This window comes from Halyomorpha halys, unplaced genomic scaffold (assembly GCF_000696795.3).
Source record: "Halyomorpha halys isolate HHAL.00 unplaced genomic scaffold, Hhal_1.1 Scaffold434.1, whole genome shotgun sequence".
Classification (NCBI taxonomy): domain Eukaryota; kingdom Metazoa; phylum Arthropoda; class Insecta; order Hemiptera; family Pentatomidae; genus Halyomorpha; species Halyomorpha halys.
In genome coordinates this window covers 408,779-425,450 of record NW_027114127.1, presented here as the reverse complement: position 1 = coordinate 425,450, position 16,672 = coordinate 408,779, and the positions used below count along the sequence as shown (strand labels likewise).

General features: G+C 29.2%; 1 protein-coding gene across 6 annotated transcripts in view; it reads right to left on the bottom strand.

Moving 5' to 3' along the window:
* Positions 1 to 3,192: 3,192 nt before the first annotated feature.
* Positions 3,193 to 16,672, bottom strand: part of LOC106682670 (sentrin-specific protease 1) — a 28,353-nt gene continuing 14,873 nt past the window's right edge. For 3 of the 6 annotated variants that reach the window (XM_067051379.1, XM_014423660.3, XM_014423661.3), the window contains 9 exons: positions 15,086 to 15,216; positions 13,591 to 13,742; positions 13,138 to 13,225; positions 10,475 to 10,700; positions 10,113 to 10,235; positions 9,896 to 10,036; positions 9,424 to 9,561; positions 8,624 to 8,710; positions 3,194 to 3,906 (listed from right to left, as the gene is read on the bottom strand). In XM_067051379.1, coding sequence (XP_066907480.1) covers positions 3,748 to 3,906; positions 8,624 to 8,710; positions 9,424 to 9,561; positions 9,896 to 10,036; positions 10,113 to 10,235; positions 10,475 to 10,700; positions 13,138 to 13,225; positions 13,591 to 13,742; positions 15,086 to 15,216 — 1,245 coding nt within the window. In that variant the 3' untranslated portion in view covers positions 3,194 to 3,747. Of the gene's footprint in view, positions 3,907 to 8,623; positions 8,711 to 9,423; positions 9,562 to 9,895; positions 10,037 to 10,112; positions 10,236 to 10,474; positions 10,701 to 13,137; positions 13,226 to 13,590; positions 13,743 to 15,085; positions 15,217 to 16,672 lie in introns of all 6 variants that reach the window. The other 3 variants (XM_014423664.3, XM_014423663.3, XM_014423662.3) reach the window with 2 other exon arrangements.

Here is a 16,672-nt window from a genome sequence, read left to right as displayed (position 1 = left end):
CCGTAAGTGGTTTTTTTTCGGTTCAAAACCGGAAATTTGGACTTGGAACACGCAAAGCGCTCGGGTCGTCCTTCAACTGTTGTTGATGGCCAAATTCAAATATTGGTCACAAACAACCCTCACTCTACGACACGGGATATCGCAGAAACGCTTAACATTTCTCATGCAAGTGTCTCAAATCATTTGGGGGTTGCGGGATATGTTTTTCAAAGTGATATATGAGTTCGTCACAATTTATTTATATTATTTATTATAGTTTAGAATTTATTGGACCGCATATCCATTAGCAATTCCCTCCTGAAACGCAATGTTAATAATCCATTTTTTCCACACACCCTATTCACCAGACCTTGCCCCAACAGATTTTCACTTATTTCGAGCCTTTAAAAACTCTCTTAACGGGAAACACTTTAATTAGCTCGAGGACTGCAAAACGCAAGTAGAGGAGTGCATTGCGCAAAAATCTGAGAAGTTTTGGGAGGACGGAATTAAAAAATTACTTACTTAATGAAAGATGCCAATATGTAATAGATCAAAAGGGTTATATATAATTGGTTAAAAATACTTACAAGAATCTGAAGTTTTTATTGAGATCACCAATAAAAAACGCTACCAACTTATTTTACAACGCAATATATGTATGTTAAACGTGAAAAAAGGAAAATTGGTCAGTGCTAAGTATTCAACCTTTCAAACTTGATACAGAAAAAATGGAAGGGTCTATTTTCAAGAGCATTCATAATCATTTTAGTGATTAATAGATTTTTATAAATCATGAAGGTTCAGTATTGAACATCTCAAACTATTCAATCAGAAAGTAAGATCAAAACGTGGTTCTACAAAAAGATCTCCACTTTATCCTTTAGAAGATAAATTTAGGACATTTTTCAGAAGTGACAAGTGATGCAGATGAGAAAAAAGGAAGTTTATTTGCCATACCAAGGAAGTTAATCTACCACCAGAGATCGCAGTTGCAACGTATTCTTATTCGAGTCATTAAAGTGAATTTATGATTGTCATATTTTAAGTTCCATGCTAAAATTTCTATTTGTATAACTTCACAGTACTCTTTGAGATGAAAAACTACGCGGTGAATTTTGTTCAGTTTGCATGAGAGGTAGTGGAAATTAGAAATGGAGAAATTTAAGGTTTGTTTCAACGATGAATCCTGAACTTCGTACATAGTGCAAGATTAATGTACTGCGCCTGTTCGAATCACACATAGTTCAGAACATACACAGGGACTGTTTTGACTTACAGAAAGGATTATGAACTAGGAGGTTGTGCCGATCGGAACAAATGTCAATATTGTACTGACATAAATTATTGGCACCAGAATTGTCTGAACATGATTTCTGTGTTTAACAGTCAAGAGTGGTCGTTAAGACAGGCCTATAATTGCGGCATGTGACTAACCAATTTGGCATTTGTTCCTTTATAAATTTTTTTGGACATAAATAAAATTTTTGAAATATGGTAGGCAACTTGTGTATCAACATAATCTCTCAAAGGTTTTCATTATTTTTGGAAAATTTTATGATCAAATGGTAAAGGAAATTGTAGGGTTAAAAATAAGTTTTTTTATTTCATTGAAACTAGTGTTTTAAAGTTTTTCCAGATGATGAAACAAATGAGAACAGTTTGTACTGGAATTTTTTTATACCTACTTTACTTGAAGCAACTGGAAGTTTGTTTTTACTTTTAGATGCCCTGCTCTCATTAAAATCTCCCATTCTATGTAAAAACAAAAATAAATGTATGCATTTTTTCAATAAACAGTAATTTTATTTATTACATTACCAAACTATCCTCACTGAATGTACAAGTTGTGAACATTTTTGATTAAAATTAATCACATTATGTAGTAGTGTGTATATTCAACCATAATTTATGGTCATTTTGGTGGGCAAGTTTGTATATTTCCCTGTGAGGAGTGATGGGAATTTTGTGAAAAGGTCACATCAGTTACCTTTATTCATCTTTGTCAATTTCCTTAAATCATGACACATCACCATTAAAATGGCATGCTTGGTACTGTAATTTTAAATTTTGGTTTCTGTGGAAGTAATTATTCTGATGATATATTTATGATTGAAAAATTTCAAAATAGGCTGAAATTTAAGTAAAGTATTTATGCCTTCATAAAAGAAAAAATTGAGAACACAGACAATTTTAATTATTTCTAAAGTAATTTGGTGAATGTAGGCCTGGACCAAAAGACATGCAGCTTCCATGGCCTAATTTTGTTTCATTATTATGCACTAATGAATTTTTGTAATTGACTAAGGAAATAAAAAAAATGAATCCCCCTTAACATTTGAGTTTTTAGTATCAAGAATAAAAAAAAATCTATCCATCAGCATCTTGTAAGAAGTGCTGCATCAGTACCTTTTACCCATGCATAAATAGATACAACTCTTGCAACCATCTATAACATAGTCCAGGCACTTAGTGATAGTATGGCTAAGAAAATTGTAAAAGGCATCATTAAATTAATTAGCAAATTAAGGATATAAAGGCCAAGCCTTTGCAAATAATTACTGAATATGGTTAAAAGGGTGCATAAATGGATCAAGGGAAAAGATGATTCATAAAAGGAATGTTTTACTTGGGGAAGCAGAAAGTATTCTAGATGTACAGTGTCTAAGGAAAGAGATCTGTAACGTTAGCACTATTCTGGACAAAGAGGGCAATAATCCATGATTCAATTTTATTTGATAAAAATTTTATTTTGAAATAATCAACATGAATCTTCAACAATCTATAAATTTCTCCTGTATAGTGATTTCAAGCCAATGGCGAAAAACAAAAAAAATTGCATATATTGCTTTCCTTGAGCAAGTAATATAAAAATTATGTTTCACTTAAATAATTCATAATTTATTACAATTGAAATAGTATATATATGGACAAATATTTTTCATTTTACTAATATTGAATTTTTTTTTTTAATTAGTATTTATACTAAAGCATAATCTTGAGTAATTATTGTGTTATCAAAATATCAATAAAATCAGGAATTTATTAAACAACTCTATATGGATGTCATTTATGAACATCATGATGAAAAAAATGAGTCTATTAATAAATAATAAATATACATCAATGAATTTCTATTGAGTAAGAGAAAAACTAGAGAAAATTAATAGTTAATACATATTTTATTATTTTTAAATAAGTAATTAACACAAAAAAATCATACATCGGTAGATGAGTATTAAAAGGAAGATAATAAAAGAATTTCTTTATCAAAATAAGATAAAGAAAATCAAAAAAACATTTTTAAAAAATGTGTAAATAATTGCAATTGAAAGCAATACTTAAGAAAAAATATTAACTATGAAAATAAAGTAACTTTCCCAGATTATTTCAATTAATAAATTAAGTTCTTAACTATAAAACACTATTTTACAATAATTATATACAAAAAGTACTTCCATGATACACTTTTTCCTAAGAATGTACAAGTTTATTTCAATAACTATAACAACTGCCAATATAAAATATATAATTTCTCGAAAGAGCTTTTTTAATATCACGACTGATAGAACTAAACAAAACAGAAAAGTTTATAAAAATGGCAAAAGGATTATTTTTATTTTGTTATCACAAACATCAGTCCACGCAATATATACACACACTTAACGGAGAAAAAGCTATATTATTTCAATAAAGAAGAAAAGCTCTTCCTGTGATACTGGTCCAAGCCACTAGTAGGCAACATAAAATTGAATACAGTCTTGTAGGCTATAGGAGCTGCCCAGTAATGATTTCATAAATCATCTTTCTTCGAAAATATTGCATTTTCGATTGGTCAAAGTCAAATGGTGCTCTTCTTGAGCAGTATTCAGCATAAGTACATGCAAATATGCCGCAATCACTGCCATTCATCTGCTGTGGGATGTTCTGCAACAATAAAAAAAACTAATCTTAAGCAGTCTAAATAATTTAATAATCAGTGAGCACACAAATAATTTTTTCTTCTGCTAATGCAATTATTAAATAGGGTTATTTCAGTTTGCGAATCAATAGAACTATACAATGGATATAATAAAATTGAGCAAAAATATCAAAATCTCTTTTAAGATTTCTTATTTATAAATAGATTTATTGAACAATAAAAACAAAAAGTTTAGATAAAAATTAGGAACTCAAAATGAAAAATCTGTTAAGAAGATAGTTGGGGAAGGGAGAGAATGTGATCAAAGAAAACTAGACAAGGCAGTATAAATAACCAAGCAGAAAAAGTAGTAGTTCTGAAAGTACTTCAACACTTACCAACTGACCCAACACAATCAGTGAATAATCGTTATTCTATAATCACAGGGAGCAACAATTCTACTAGATTCATTAAAAACTTACAAAATAAATGACCCACAAACCTTTGAAACCAGGAAAATTTTATGAATGTTGACCAATATAGGAATAAAAATAAACTTGAAATGGATTAAGGCTCGTACTGGAAATGTGGGCAATGAAATGACTGTGAAAATGGTGAGAATGACAAAACTGATAAAACTGTTATTATATCAACAATAAAATATCATATTCATTCAGATATTATTAAAAGATGGAAGATAAAACAGAATTTAACAGAGAGGTTGAGATTTAACTCTAAGGTCTAAAGAAATTGTACCACTTCTTGCTCTAGTGTTTCAACATTACATTTTAATATATTCAGTAACTTTTGCATCAGAAGCCAAATTGACATGTATAGTAATTAACAGGTATGAACTTAACAAATAAATATTTACTTCCTCTTCCTTGTTTATTAATTTATTGATGGGGCTTGAAATAACAAAGATAAGATACCATTGCTTTAAAATTATTTTTCTAAAGTGAAGGTTGTAGTAAATTATTCGAAAAATAAATCAGAAGTGATGGAGGATGACAAATTGAGCAATATTAGTAATAATTCAAATATCAAAAAGTAATTCAATTAGGATTTTAACCATCAGCATTCTTACTTCTTTGTACAAATTCACTTTTATTAAGTTTTCATTAATTTGTTTTTTTCAATTTCAATCATATCAACGCTTTGAAAATAGTACTTTTTATCATTACTATTATCAACATAGTTTTATTAAATAAAAAACAAACTACATAATAATTATTAGAATTCGATATAGACTTATTTCAAACCAAATGATTACCTTGATTCATAAAATATAATAATATTCAAGCATTTAGGGTAAAGCGACCCATGAGATGTCAGATATATATGCTTTTAAAATAACGTCAATGGAAAGACGTTAAGCGCATTGTAGAGTTGGATGTCTGATTATGCAAAACCTTAAACATTGCCCTGATGACATGATAAGGGTGAAGTAATCAGGTTCAATATAATCTAGGAAAATGAGCATTACAAGCACAAATTACAAGTACTTATTTAAAGCGATTTTCCAACAGCAATTATGCCTTAAATAAAGAAAATTAAACAACTAAAAGTAAAAATAAATTCAATCTTGCCCTGAAACGATTGAGGAAAAAATTCACACTGATTTAAACATAGAGATGGGAAAGAATATATGAAAAGCATTCACCAGGAAATGTGGCACACAGGACTTAATACCTCGAAAACTAATTTCTAGGGATTAAAAATGCAGTGCATTGATGTCTATGTAAAAACATTCAAAACCCAACTTGATCCACTAACTTTCCTCTGTTGAGGTTTCAAAACCACCAAAATTTTCCCACTAACTTATAATAAACTTACAGTAAGAACTTAGGCATCAAAATTGGAATTTGTCACTTCTCTTTGAAATTCTTTTTTCTCCAGAAATCTTGTTTGTCAAAATCCATATAATGTGTGTCTGTCATGTTTTTAAAACAAAATTAATGGAAAGAAGTTAAGCTCATTATAAATTTAGATGTCTGATAATGCAAAACCTTAAACATTGCACTGATGACATGATAAGGGTGAAGTAATCAGGTTCAATATAATCTAGGAAAATGAGCATTACAAGCACAAAATAAATGTACTTATTAAAAGCAATTTTCCAACAGCAATTATGTCTTTAATAAGAAAAATTAATAAATTTAATCTTGCCCTGAAAACATTGAGAAAAAGATTTATGCAAATTTAGACATGGGAAAGAATATATGAAAAGCAATCGCCAGCAAATATGCTATTGTTAGAATAATTGTGGGCTGGTATGACAGCCTGCACTTAATTGTGTGTTACTTCAAAAACTAATTTCTAGGGATTAAAAATGCAGGGTGTTGATGTCCAAGTGATAACCTTTAAAACCCAACTTGATCCACTAACTTACCTCTGTAGGGGTTTCAAAACCAATAAAATTTTCCAACTAACTTATATTAAATTTGCAGTAAGAATTTAAGCACAAACTGGAATTTTTCACTTCTTATAGAAATTCCTTTTTTTTTTTTTTTTCCTTTATCAAATATAAAACAGGATTATTGTCAGTATAAAAAATAATAAACATTTTAAATATATATACACAAAAACCCAACATAGTTGTCAACAATTATATTCAATTAAAATTTATAATAGCATTCTATATGCCATGCATACAAAAATAATAACAATAAATAAATAAATACTAAATTTTATCAAGAAAAAGAAAGTTCATTTTAATCATTAATGAATTAATTTATATATCTCATGAATTCATATTAATTATAATTCCGAAACTAGTAAAGTATCAAATCTATACAATAATTATATTCGACGTTACAGTGATATTATAGTGATGTAGAAACTTTTTTTTTTTAAATCTTCCTGTAATTGTTTTAGAATCTTATTTTTCTCTAATATTTGCCAGTAAATGTAAATGTATTCCCTTATTGATATAAATTACAATTTATTATATTATTATTTTCTGCATTTCTAAAGTATTTTATAGAACTGAAGCACTCTTCAACAAGCACCAATCAAATCCTAAGATACCAGAAGGAAATTGGTGCAAGGAGATCTCACTTGAGTAAATTAGCCGAGGGCCTTAAAGTATACACCGCCTATGACGAGAAGGAATTCGGCAGTACAGAATGCAACCTTTAGGGAGCAGGATGCTTGTGATGCCAAGAAGAGGAATGCCAACCCTATGGTAGATATGATCCCTTCCCTTCCCTTCCTGTTCTGTCTACTACCCGCTATACGAATTAAAACCGTTTATAAAATTCTTGATTTCCTTCCATTAATGGAGGAGGGGGTTAGAAATCGGCGCTCAGAGCTTTTAAATATAAAAACATTTGGATTCCAGTCAGGTGTCGTTAAATTTTTTTTAACACAAAATCTATGAGTGTCATTAATTTAACTCTTTGAAATTTTTTTTTTTTTTTTTTTTTTTTCAGAAATTTTGTTTGTCAAAATCCATAAGATGACTGTCTGGTATGTTTTTAAAACAACATTAATGGAAAGAAGTTAAGTTCATGATAAACTTAGATGTCTGATTATGCAAAACCTTAAACATTGCACTGATGACATGATAAGGGTGAAGTAATCAGGTTCAATATAATCTAGGAAAATGATCATTACAAGTACAAAATAAATGTACTTATTAAATGCAATTTTCCAATAGCTTTTATCTCTTAAATTCAAATATTAATTGTATTTTAAAAGTTAAAGAACACTTAATTAAAGTAAAACTTAATAAGTTTCAACAGGTTCTATAGGACAATATTCCCTTTGATAAAGAGGGAGAAATCTGGACAACTACCTAGATTGTAACAGTTGTTGAGTTTTTGAAAATAATACGTGATCTTAAATTAGATATTTCCATGAAAACTCATGACTTGTAGTAATGAAAAATACAATAGGAAACAATTCGATAATAACAATATAAAACCAAGTCGATGTACTGAATGGAGAGGCCATAAGAATGCTTAAACGTACTATCATTACCAGTAGGATCCTGATCTTTAATTTAAATAAATATGTTTTTAAAATAAAGATCAGGATCATACTGGTAATGATAGTACATATTTATTTTTTGTAATAAATAAATATTTTGTTTGTTTGAGAAAATGATGGTTTTCCTCATTCAATCTAAATATATATTACCTATTATATTATAATATTACCTATATACTATATATTACAATATTACCAAATAGTCTTCCTAAAAATCACGTTCTTAAGATGAATAAATAAATGAAAATAAAATGTTCCTGTGAACCAATATTCTAACTCTAAACATTGATTTTGTGGTCTATAGTCAATGATAATACCGAATAGTTAATAATCAAAACAAGTGAGCACTCCAAACAATAGCATCAAAATGAATTTTAGCTTCTCTCAATGTTTTATGGTCTGGAATAGATGTGAACATTTATAACAATTGTTAATACACACAACTTCACCACATTTTGTAATATCTTATTATTTTATGACCAAAATGGGATTTCTGGATATCATGAGGTAATTTTCCATTAAAATTCCACTATCTCAGTTTAAGGGCAAATTGAATCAGCAAACAACCGAGAGAATCACTTCTTTTTAATTTTAATTGTTCAAATTACAGAGATAAAAATCTGTAAGAAACATTTCTTAAATACTAATGAGAATTTTGAGTAATATGTAAATGATTATTTTCAATACCAAAAATTTTGATCAACAAATTAACAAAATTAACCAACAGGTAACAATCAAGTGCTTTATTACCTTAATATTCTGTACTTTCCAATCAATCAAATCCAATAAAGAACTTTGTTTCACTTCGTGTTCAGCAATAAGATAATTGGATATATGCTGTAAAAGAATAAAAAAGTTATTTAACAATCTTAAAAAATTCAATTAATTTAACACTTAAGATGAAAATGCAACTCAATTAATGTTGAAACTTTTCTTTAATGTTTTATGATTTCTTTAATGTTTCAATTTTAAAACTTTTCTTTAATGTTTCATTTTTAAAAGTTTTCATTAACAATTCAAGCCTAAATCATCTCAAAACATCAGTTATTTTCTTAAACTAATGAACTGAATTCAAAGAAAATTTAAGAGATAATTTTCAAAAACAGAAATAATGAAATATTTTGTAGAAAAAAAAATTGATAAGGAAAATTCACTGAAGAATTCAAGATTAAAACAACCTGATAGCTTCATATCATAACTTTATATTTATGTATTAACATTTAATGATCTATATTTAATTTTACAACGTTAAAATATTGTTTATACAATATTTTGTAAGACTTTTTAATCATGTAACTGTAAAGACAAAATTTCAGAAAGGAAATGGATAAAGCTGGTCATAAACGATATTACCAGAAGATAGGGAAAACACCACGAAACATTGTAAAATTAAATACAGAGTATGATGTGATATTCTAAAGCAAGTTTCTTTTCATCTCACCATCTTAATACATAAAGAATAAACAACTTCCTGGAAAATAATCAAGAATAATAACCTAAGTTTCACTGTGGCATACAAAAAAATATATATAGTACTTTTTCATAATTACCCTTAAACATTCATTATTGTCATGTCCCATAGAATCATAGTAGTTTATCTCTTTCTTCATTAGGTCTACAACAATTAAGCACCAATGCATATGCAAATGAATAGGTATAATGATGAGTTGTTTTTCAAATATGTTCACCTAAAAAGTAAAAGCTGCAATTAAATGAAAGAAACAATGATTTTCTGAATAACCGTATAAGTAGGCTGGGTAAGAAGGTAATTTAAATCATTTGCTCTATCGATTTACTCGACTGTTAAACTGGTGCAATACATTACCTCCAGGAAAACGATTATTCAGTAATAGAGCTAACGAGTATAGTAGGAAAAAATCTAAACTAATAAACATTATAATTTATTCCTCTGATTATTCAGAAGGATTAAAGGTTCATGAATTTTGAACAGAAGAGGAAATTATTTGTGTGTATATGAAATTCATGATGAATATGAAAAAAAAAAAAGAAACGCATAATAACCTTTTTTGTCCATCGTTTCATACCAGAATGCCCTCTCGATTGAAGCCCAGCATAAAAGAATGTACTGAAGGTATGGATGGGTGGATATCTTTCATTTTTCTGAGCACGATCTTCCAATAGTTGCATATAAAAGTTAATAACCTAGAATTAGATAAAAGATTAGACAAGCTTTGTATCTAGTTAAAAAAAATTACTTAATAATTTATAGTTCACTTACCTCATCATTTAACCAATTAAGCCCATTCAAGGTCTGAATATCACGTCGTGTGATTTTCAAATTGAACTTCTCGATCAGAACTTCATATTCTGGGGATCTGACTAATGCTCCTTTTATTTTCAACTAAATAAATTTAAATTAATGCAGGTTATGTCTTTTAAACTAAAAAATTAAACTTTGAATATAATATTGTTGGCTTACTACATATTGGTGCTAAGTACATTTGTACTAACTTTATGAAAATACAATTAAAGGTTTTTATTTTTCGTAAAGTTAGTGGTAATGTACTTAGTACTAATGTGAAGTAAGCCATCAATATTTTTTATTTATTTATAATACAAGTTGTAAGCAATATTCATTACCTCTGCTGCCTTTGACAAAGTAGGCAAAGGTTTAATTATTGGTGCATATTTTTCTTCAGGAGTTTCAGTAATTAAGGCTTCTGTTATTTTGAGATGTCGTTCCAATTTCTTTTCTAGGATCTCTTCGACAGCTCTACGGTTTTCATCACTCCATGCAGCTGCTTCCTTGTAGTACTGATCACGAGTTTCAATGAATGATTTTTGTGTTTCTTCATAGTCTTTCATTCTAAAATAAAAGAGAGGTTTTTAATAACTGATCTAATTCAAATCAAAATTGCTCATGTAAGGGGATTTTAGAATATCTGCATACACAGGGTGCCCCAATATAATCGTCCAAAAATGGGCATTTTCACTCCAACATATAGATGTTGGAAACACCATAGGGTGTACCCAACATTAATATTTTTTTGCCAGATCAATTTTTATAACTTAATTAATTTATTTATCTTAAAATTGCTAAAAATTATTATTTTAAATGATCATAAACTACCCGATCATCATTCCTTTTGTCTATCTGAAATCGTGTTTTTTTTACTTTTAACAGCCAATGTAAGGGTTATGGAGACGTCTAGCGTAGATTTTGCTAGATGTCACCCATTTTCAAGCCTTTTAATGTAGGAAAAAGAAAATTCCCTATCAATACACCTCTTATTAAAGACTCATTTTATCTTTAACAGATTCTCATTCCTCTGTCAAAGTTTAAATTCCCTTATAGTTATTATCTTTATGCTAAATAATTCAAAACATTATCCAAATTATAGTCTCAAAACTTTTATTGTTTTTACACGTCCAACGTTTCGGCCATCTTCAGGGACAATCTACTTAATTCACTATGAAACATATTATTTTATCATTCCAAACACTTCATACAGGCTATTCTGCCCAGGTCAAAACATTTTTATCCAATAAGTCAAATATCCATTAAAAATCACAGTCAAAAATATTTCTCATTAACCACTATCGTACACTTTTTGAAAAAAAAAAGTGTATGATAGTGGTTAATGAGAAATATTTTTGACTGTGATTTTTAATGGATATTTGACTTATTGGATAAAAATGTTTTGACCTGGGCAGAATAGCCTGTATGAAGTGTTTGGAATGATAAAATAATATGTTTCATAGTGAATTAAGTAGATTGTCCCTGAAGATGGCCGAAACGTTGGACGTGTAAAAACAATAAAAGTTTTGAGACTATAATTTGGATAATGTTTTGAATTATTTAGTAAAAAATTGCCAGTCTCAAGAAAGAATTTTATGATTATAAATAAATTATCTTTATGGTTTCAATCACAACACTGGCAGTGAGCTTTAATAGTGTTTCCTGCTGATTTTATTGTTATGATTCAGATCAATAACCTTAGAGACATATTACAGAAAGTAACTTCTGATGTATTCGTTCTTACACCTCATTAATTTGTTGCTTAACATCATTTTGCAAGTGTTTATTAAATATTCAATTTCATATTTTTCTAATTGATGATCTAATACTACTATGGAAAGTTTTTTTTTTTTTTTTTTTTTATCAAGGCAAAGATAACCGAGTTATCTCCTCTAGAAGACTGGATTCTTATTCCTTTGTTATTATTACTTTAATATTCACCAAAGAAATTATATACATGACAAAGCCCAATGGGATTATCCTCCAAAACCCAAGGTTCATAACAAACATCCCTACAGCCCCAATGTAATAAAACACACCAGTCTTGGATGAGGAAGAAGCTTTAGAAAAATTATAGAATATTATGTACTCTATTGGGTTGTAAAATAAGTTCGTAGCGTTTTTCAATATCATATCACTTTGAGAAACATATCCCGCAGCCCCCAAATGATTTGAGACACTTGTATAAGATATGTTAAGTATTTCTGCGATATCCCATGTTATAGAGTGAGGGTTGTCTGTGACCTATTTACTGTCTGTGAACAGTAAAAGGACGTCTTTTAAGTCAAAATTTCCAGTTCTGAACCGTGCAAACCACTTATGGTGTTTTATCATAAGGCATCATCACTGTACACACTGCAAATTTTGTTAACCGTCTGTGCAGCAAATTTTCCTTTTCGGAAATAAAAAAATTATTAAATGACGAAAATGAATTTTTTTCACTTCAATTTTGAGCAAGCAAAAAACCACTTGAAGGTAATGAATCTCGGTTGAAACTGATGTATAAAAGCACCTTAACTAGTCCTTTTTTAGAATATGTAAACATTACTTACCAAGTAAACATGATTTTATTAACACAGAGACGATTATATTGAGATGTTGGAAAGCACTATGAACTTATTTTACAATCCAATATTATAAAATTTATGAAATTATTTGTTGTTTTTTTCTTCAGTTTTGGATTATTTCAATTCTAATATAACTTTCTTGGATTTGGGAGAAAAGAAGAACCAATACTAAAAATAAACTTTTCCTAAAGAAAAGGTCAACATTCCTCATTAATTTACTGTTTAATTTAATTTAATAACAAGAAAACAAAAAACTTCTATGAATGAAATTTGGTGACTATGTGCTATTAAGCATGCAAAGAAATGATTTTGGTAAAAACACTGTCGAATCAGCAACATTTTATTTCATGAAATTCAAACATTCAAAATGTCTTGGAGAATCACCCATATATTGGAATATCCTGTGCATAAAGCATAACAAAAGATTAGATACTTACAAATTAACAACCCAATCCTGATGAGTACAAGGGTGATCTTTTAACTTGACCTCAAATGAATTAACTCTAGAAATACTTGATCTAGTACCTGTAATACATAACAATAGTTAATCAATTATTTATTGATTTTTCCATAATATAAAACTAATAAGATGGTAAGAAGAATGTTTAAACTAAAAAATATATTGAAATAGAACATAACAAAATAAATTTCAATGAAAAATATGGAAGATATTCTAAACATTTCTGAATCCAATAATACAGAATATATTCTTTATCTACTAAATCATGAATAGTAAATTATTGAAGTAAGTACTAAAAAAGAAGACAAAAAAAAAAAAAAAAATGGTCTAGGTTATAATTTTATTTTTAAGATAGTAAATTCAGACCAGTAAAACACTACATCAGTTAGTGAATATAATAGTAAGTGAATATCAAATTTTACTGGCTTACCATTTTTAGGAGAAGTGCTTAAAACTGAAGAATCTTCATTAATTTCTATAACAGGCAAAGATGTGACATATCGAATTGAATTCTTAGAATCATTTTTCGAAGAGGAAGGATTCACCTTAATCTCCGTAACATCGATATCCTCATCATCATCACTAGAAGAAAATAAAGAAGTATTATATGACTGAATAAGATTGTGCACTTACTATGTGTAAAACCTATTGATATCTATCAATCAATGAATCACAACCTAAACCAATGTTATTATTTTTTTCCAGTGATTTAAATGATACATTCTTTAAATTGAATATTCAGAGGAATATCTTTTTTATTTAAGTAAAAATTTTCAATTCATTTAAAGGTTAAATTGGGAACAATGATTAAGTCAAAAGGATATGCCAAGGCTATCGGTTATATTTTATTTAGACATTGAATAGAATGAAGATGAAACAAAGCAAAGTCTGGGGATATATGGAAAAATCAGTCATCACGAAAGCATTTAAGGTTAAGGTAGAAATGAAAAGATAAAACGTTTTTATTTTCCACAGCGCTCCTTGACTCTTTTCAATGTAACAGAAAAATAGTTGAAAATTATTATTTTCTTTTGAAAGTTACAGCGAGGGCATCATTTTAACCAAATTAGTGATATGGGATCACTATTTATATTTCTAAATTTGGTTTAGAATTAGTCTCCTCTAGTGAGTGCAGCTGCACCCTTAGGTTCAAAACCTTCTCTTGACTACCCTTCCCTACAATCCACAGCTATACTCTAACAACATTCCTATTCAGTTATAATACTCAATGAAAAATATCGGTGTTACCCTCAATTAATACATAACTTGCAGTAACCATATTTCCTGAATCACCTAAAAATCCGTCTCAATACTCCTAAAATTATGTGATTCATTAAATGCCTACTGCATTGAGGACAATTTAGTGAGCACAATAGAAAACTAAAAAGATTAATTAACTATAAAATACATTTCCAGTAAATTCAGACACTTTGACAAGTATTTCAAGCAAGAGTGACTTGACAAGTATTTCAAGCAAGAGTGACTTTATTCTAATTTCTGATGGCAATAAAATCTTGGGACCACTTTATTACAATCCTTAAAAACAAAAAAACCTTCCTATATCCTTTATTTCCTCACCTTGCATTCTTCATCTACCTCTTAAATCCTAGATATCAACCTACCAATTTGTACACCTCTTTCCTTTGAAAATCCTTTATAATCCACAAAGAGTGTAAACTAACTAGGAATACACATATCAGAATTGAAGAAAGTTATGGACTACTGACTCATTTACTTGACAATTCGTATGATTTTATTTATTTTGGGTAATTTTGTCTTTCAAAGAACTGTACATCAAACCAATCAAATTGATCGAATAATGAATTCAATAGAGAAACAAATAATCAAATTCAAAAGATGTGCTTAGTCAATGGTAGTGAATCTGAATTAAAAGTAAATAAATATTTGAATTTAAATAAACCAACCTAGTCAGGTCTACAAGGATTCCAGGTTTAATTGGTGGGGACTTCATCTGTGGAGCAGCAGGTATTTTACCCTCCAACATGGATCCAAGCACTCGCCCATAGCTGTTACGTTCTTCCAAGTCAATAACTGCCTGAAATAAATATTACAAATCAATTTATAAATTTACTGTTATATATACACACTGTTAATATAACTAATGTTAGTTTAATAACGAAGAGTTAAATTTATAGATCTGCATCATAGAAATTAAAAATGGAAAAACAGAAATAAGATTACTATAACACATTAATTAAAAAATGAAACCAAGAACTTAGAATACATTATTAACCATTGCAAAATATACAATCTCAGCAATTTTCTAAATTAAAATGTTAGATAAAAAATTTAGTCTTTGATAAAATAATATTTTGTGATCATTCATGAGTTTACTTTGAATGACTTAGGCATAAAAAAGCACCAGAAATAAAATCTAAATACAAAAGGAAACAATCAAGAAGGCACAATAGAGTAGGCCAGAAATGAAATAATGTTAACATAGTTAGGCCTGATCAAGGTGGCTGTGTAGTATAATAGACCAGATAAAGTTAAGATTGTCTATCGGATGTAGAAACTGTAAATTTACTTCTGCTGATTTTGCATGGATCCTTTGTGGAATCATAACAAAACTTTCTCTCGCATCAATGGCAAGTCTTCTCTAATTGAGTATAACTTTTAAATGAATACAATGAGTTTTATGTCATATGGCAGAAGTTCTAGAGTTTTTCAAATAGTCATCATCCAAACACAACAGTTTTTTGTGCTGTAATATTTCTATAATATAAATTAGAAATGGCAAAAAATAAAACTATATAATAAATTTTTCATACTTGAACAAAATTAAATAACATCTACCTAGCAAGGAAACGATCTGAGTATGTTCCTCTCACACCTGACCCCATATGTAGAATTGGTCTCAGCCTTGCGAAGAGGCATATCAAAAAGATTGCTGAGAGCAAGGCTGGGTTACTCTGGAGAAATACCAGAGGGATGGAACAGTCAAAGATGTTCTTCAAAGGACCTTGCCCGAAAAGAAGTAACTGCCTTCTTAATATGGATAGGAGTATCTTAAGATGGGTGACAGGTCTATACACGGGACACTGTCAGCTAAATAAGCATCTCTATAAAATGGGACTGATAAGAGTCCCCTCTCTGCAGGTTCTGTAGGAAGGAGGAAGAGACTGCTTACCTCATCATTTGCAGATGTGATGCAGTGGCAAGAACACGATTCCTAATCTTTGGTAAGGATCGTATCTTGGATTCCAAACTTTGCGAAACAGTGTCCAGATTTGCAAAGGCAATTGGCCTGTTTTGAGCAGAGGAGGGACGGCGTACAATAGGCCCTCTGTGGCCACGGTCTTCTTGGCCGGGAAAAAATAAAATAAATAACATAAGGACTCAACAACAGTGGCAAGTTAGCGAGAAAGGTTAAACACCGGCAATAATAGTTAAGGATTTATCTTCCCTTTGTTATTGTATTCACAAGAAATAATCGAATAGGATAAAATAAAAATAAGGCTTTTAAGAAAAAGATTAAAAAAGAAACTAAA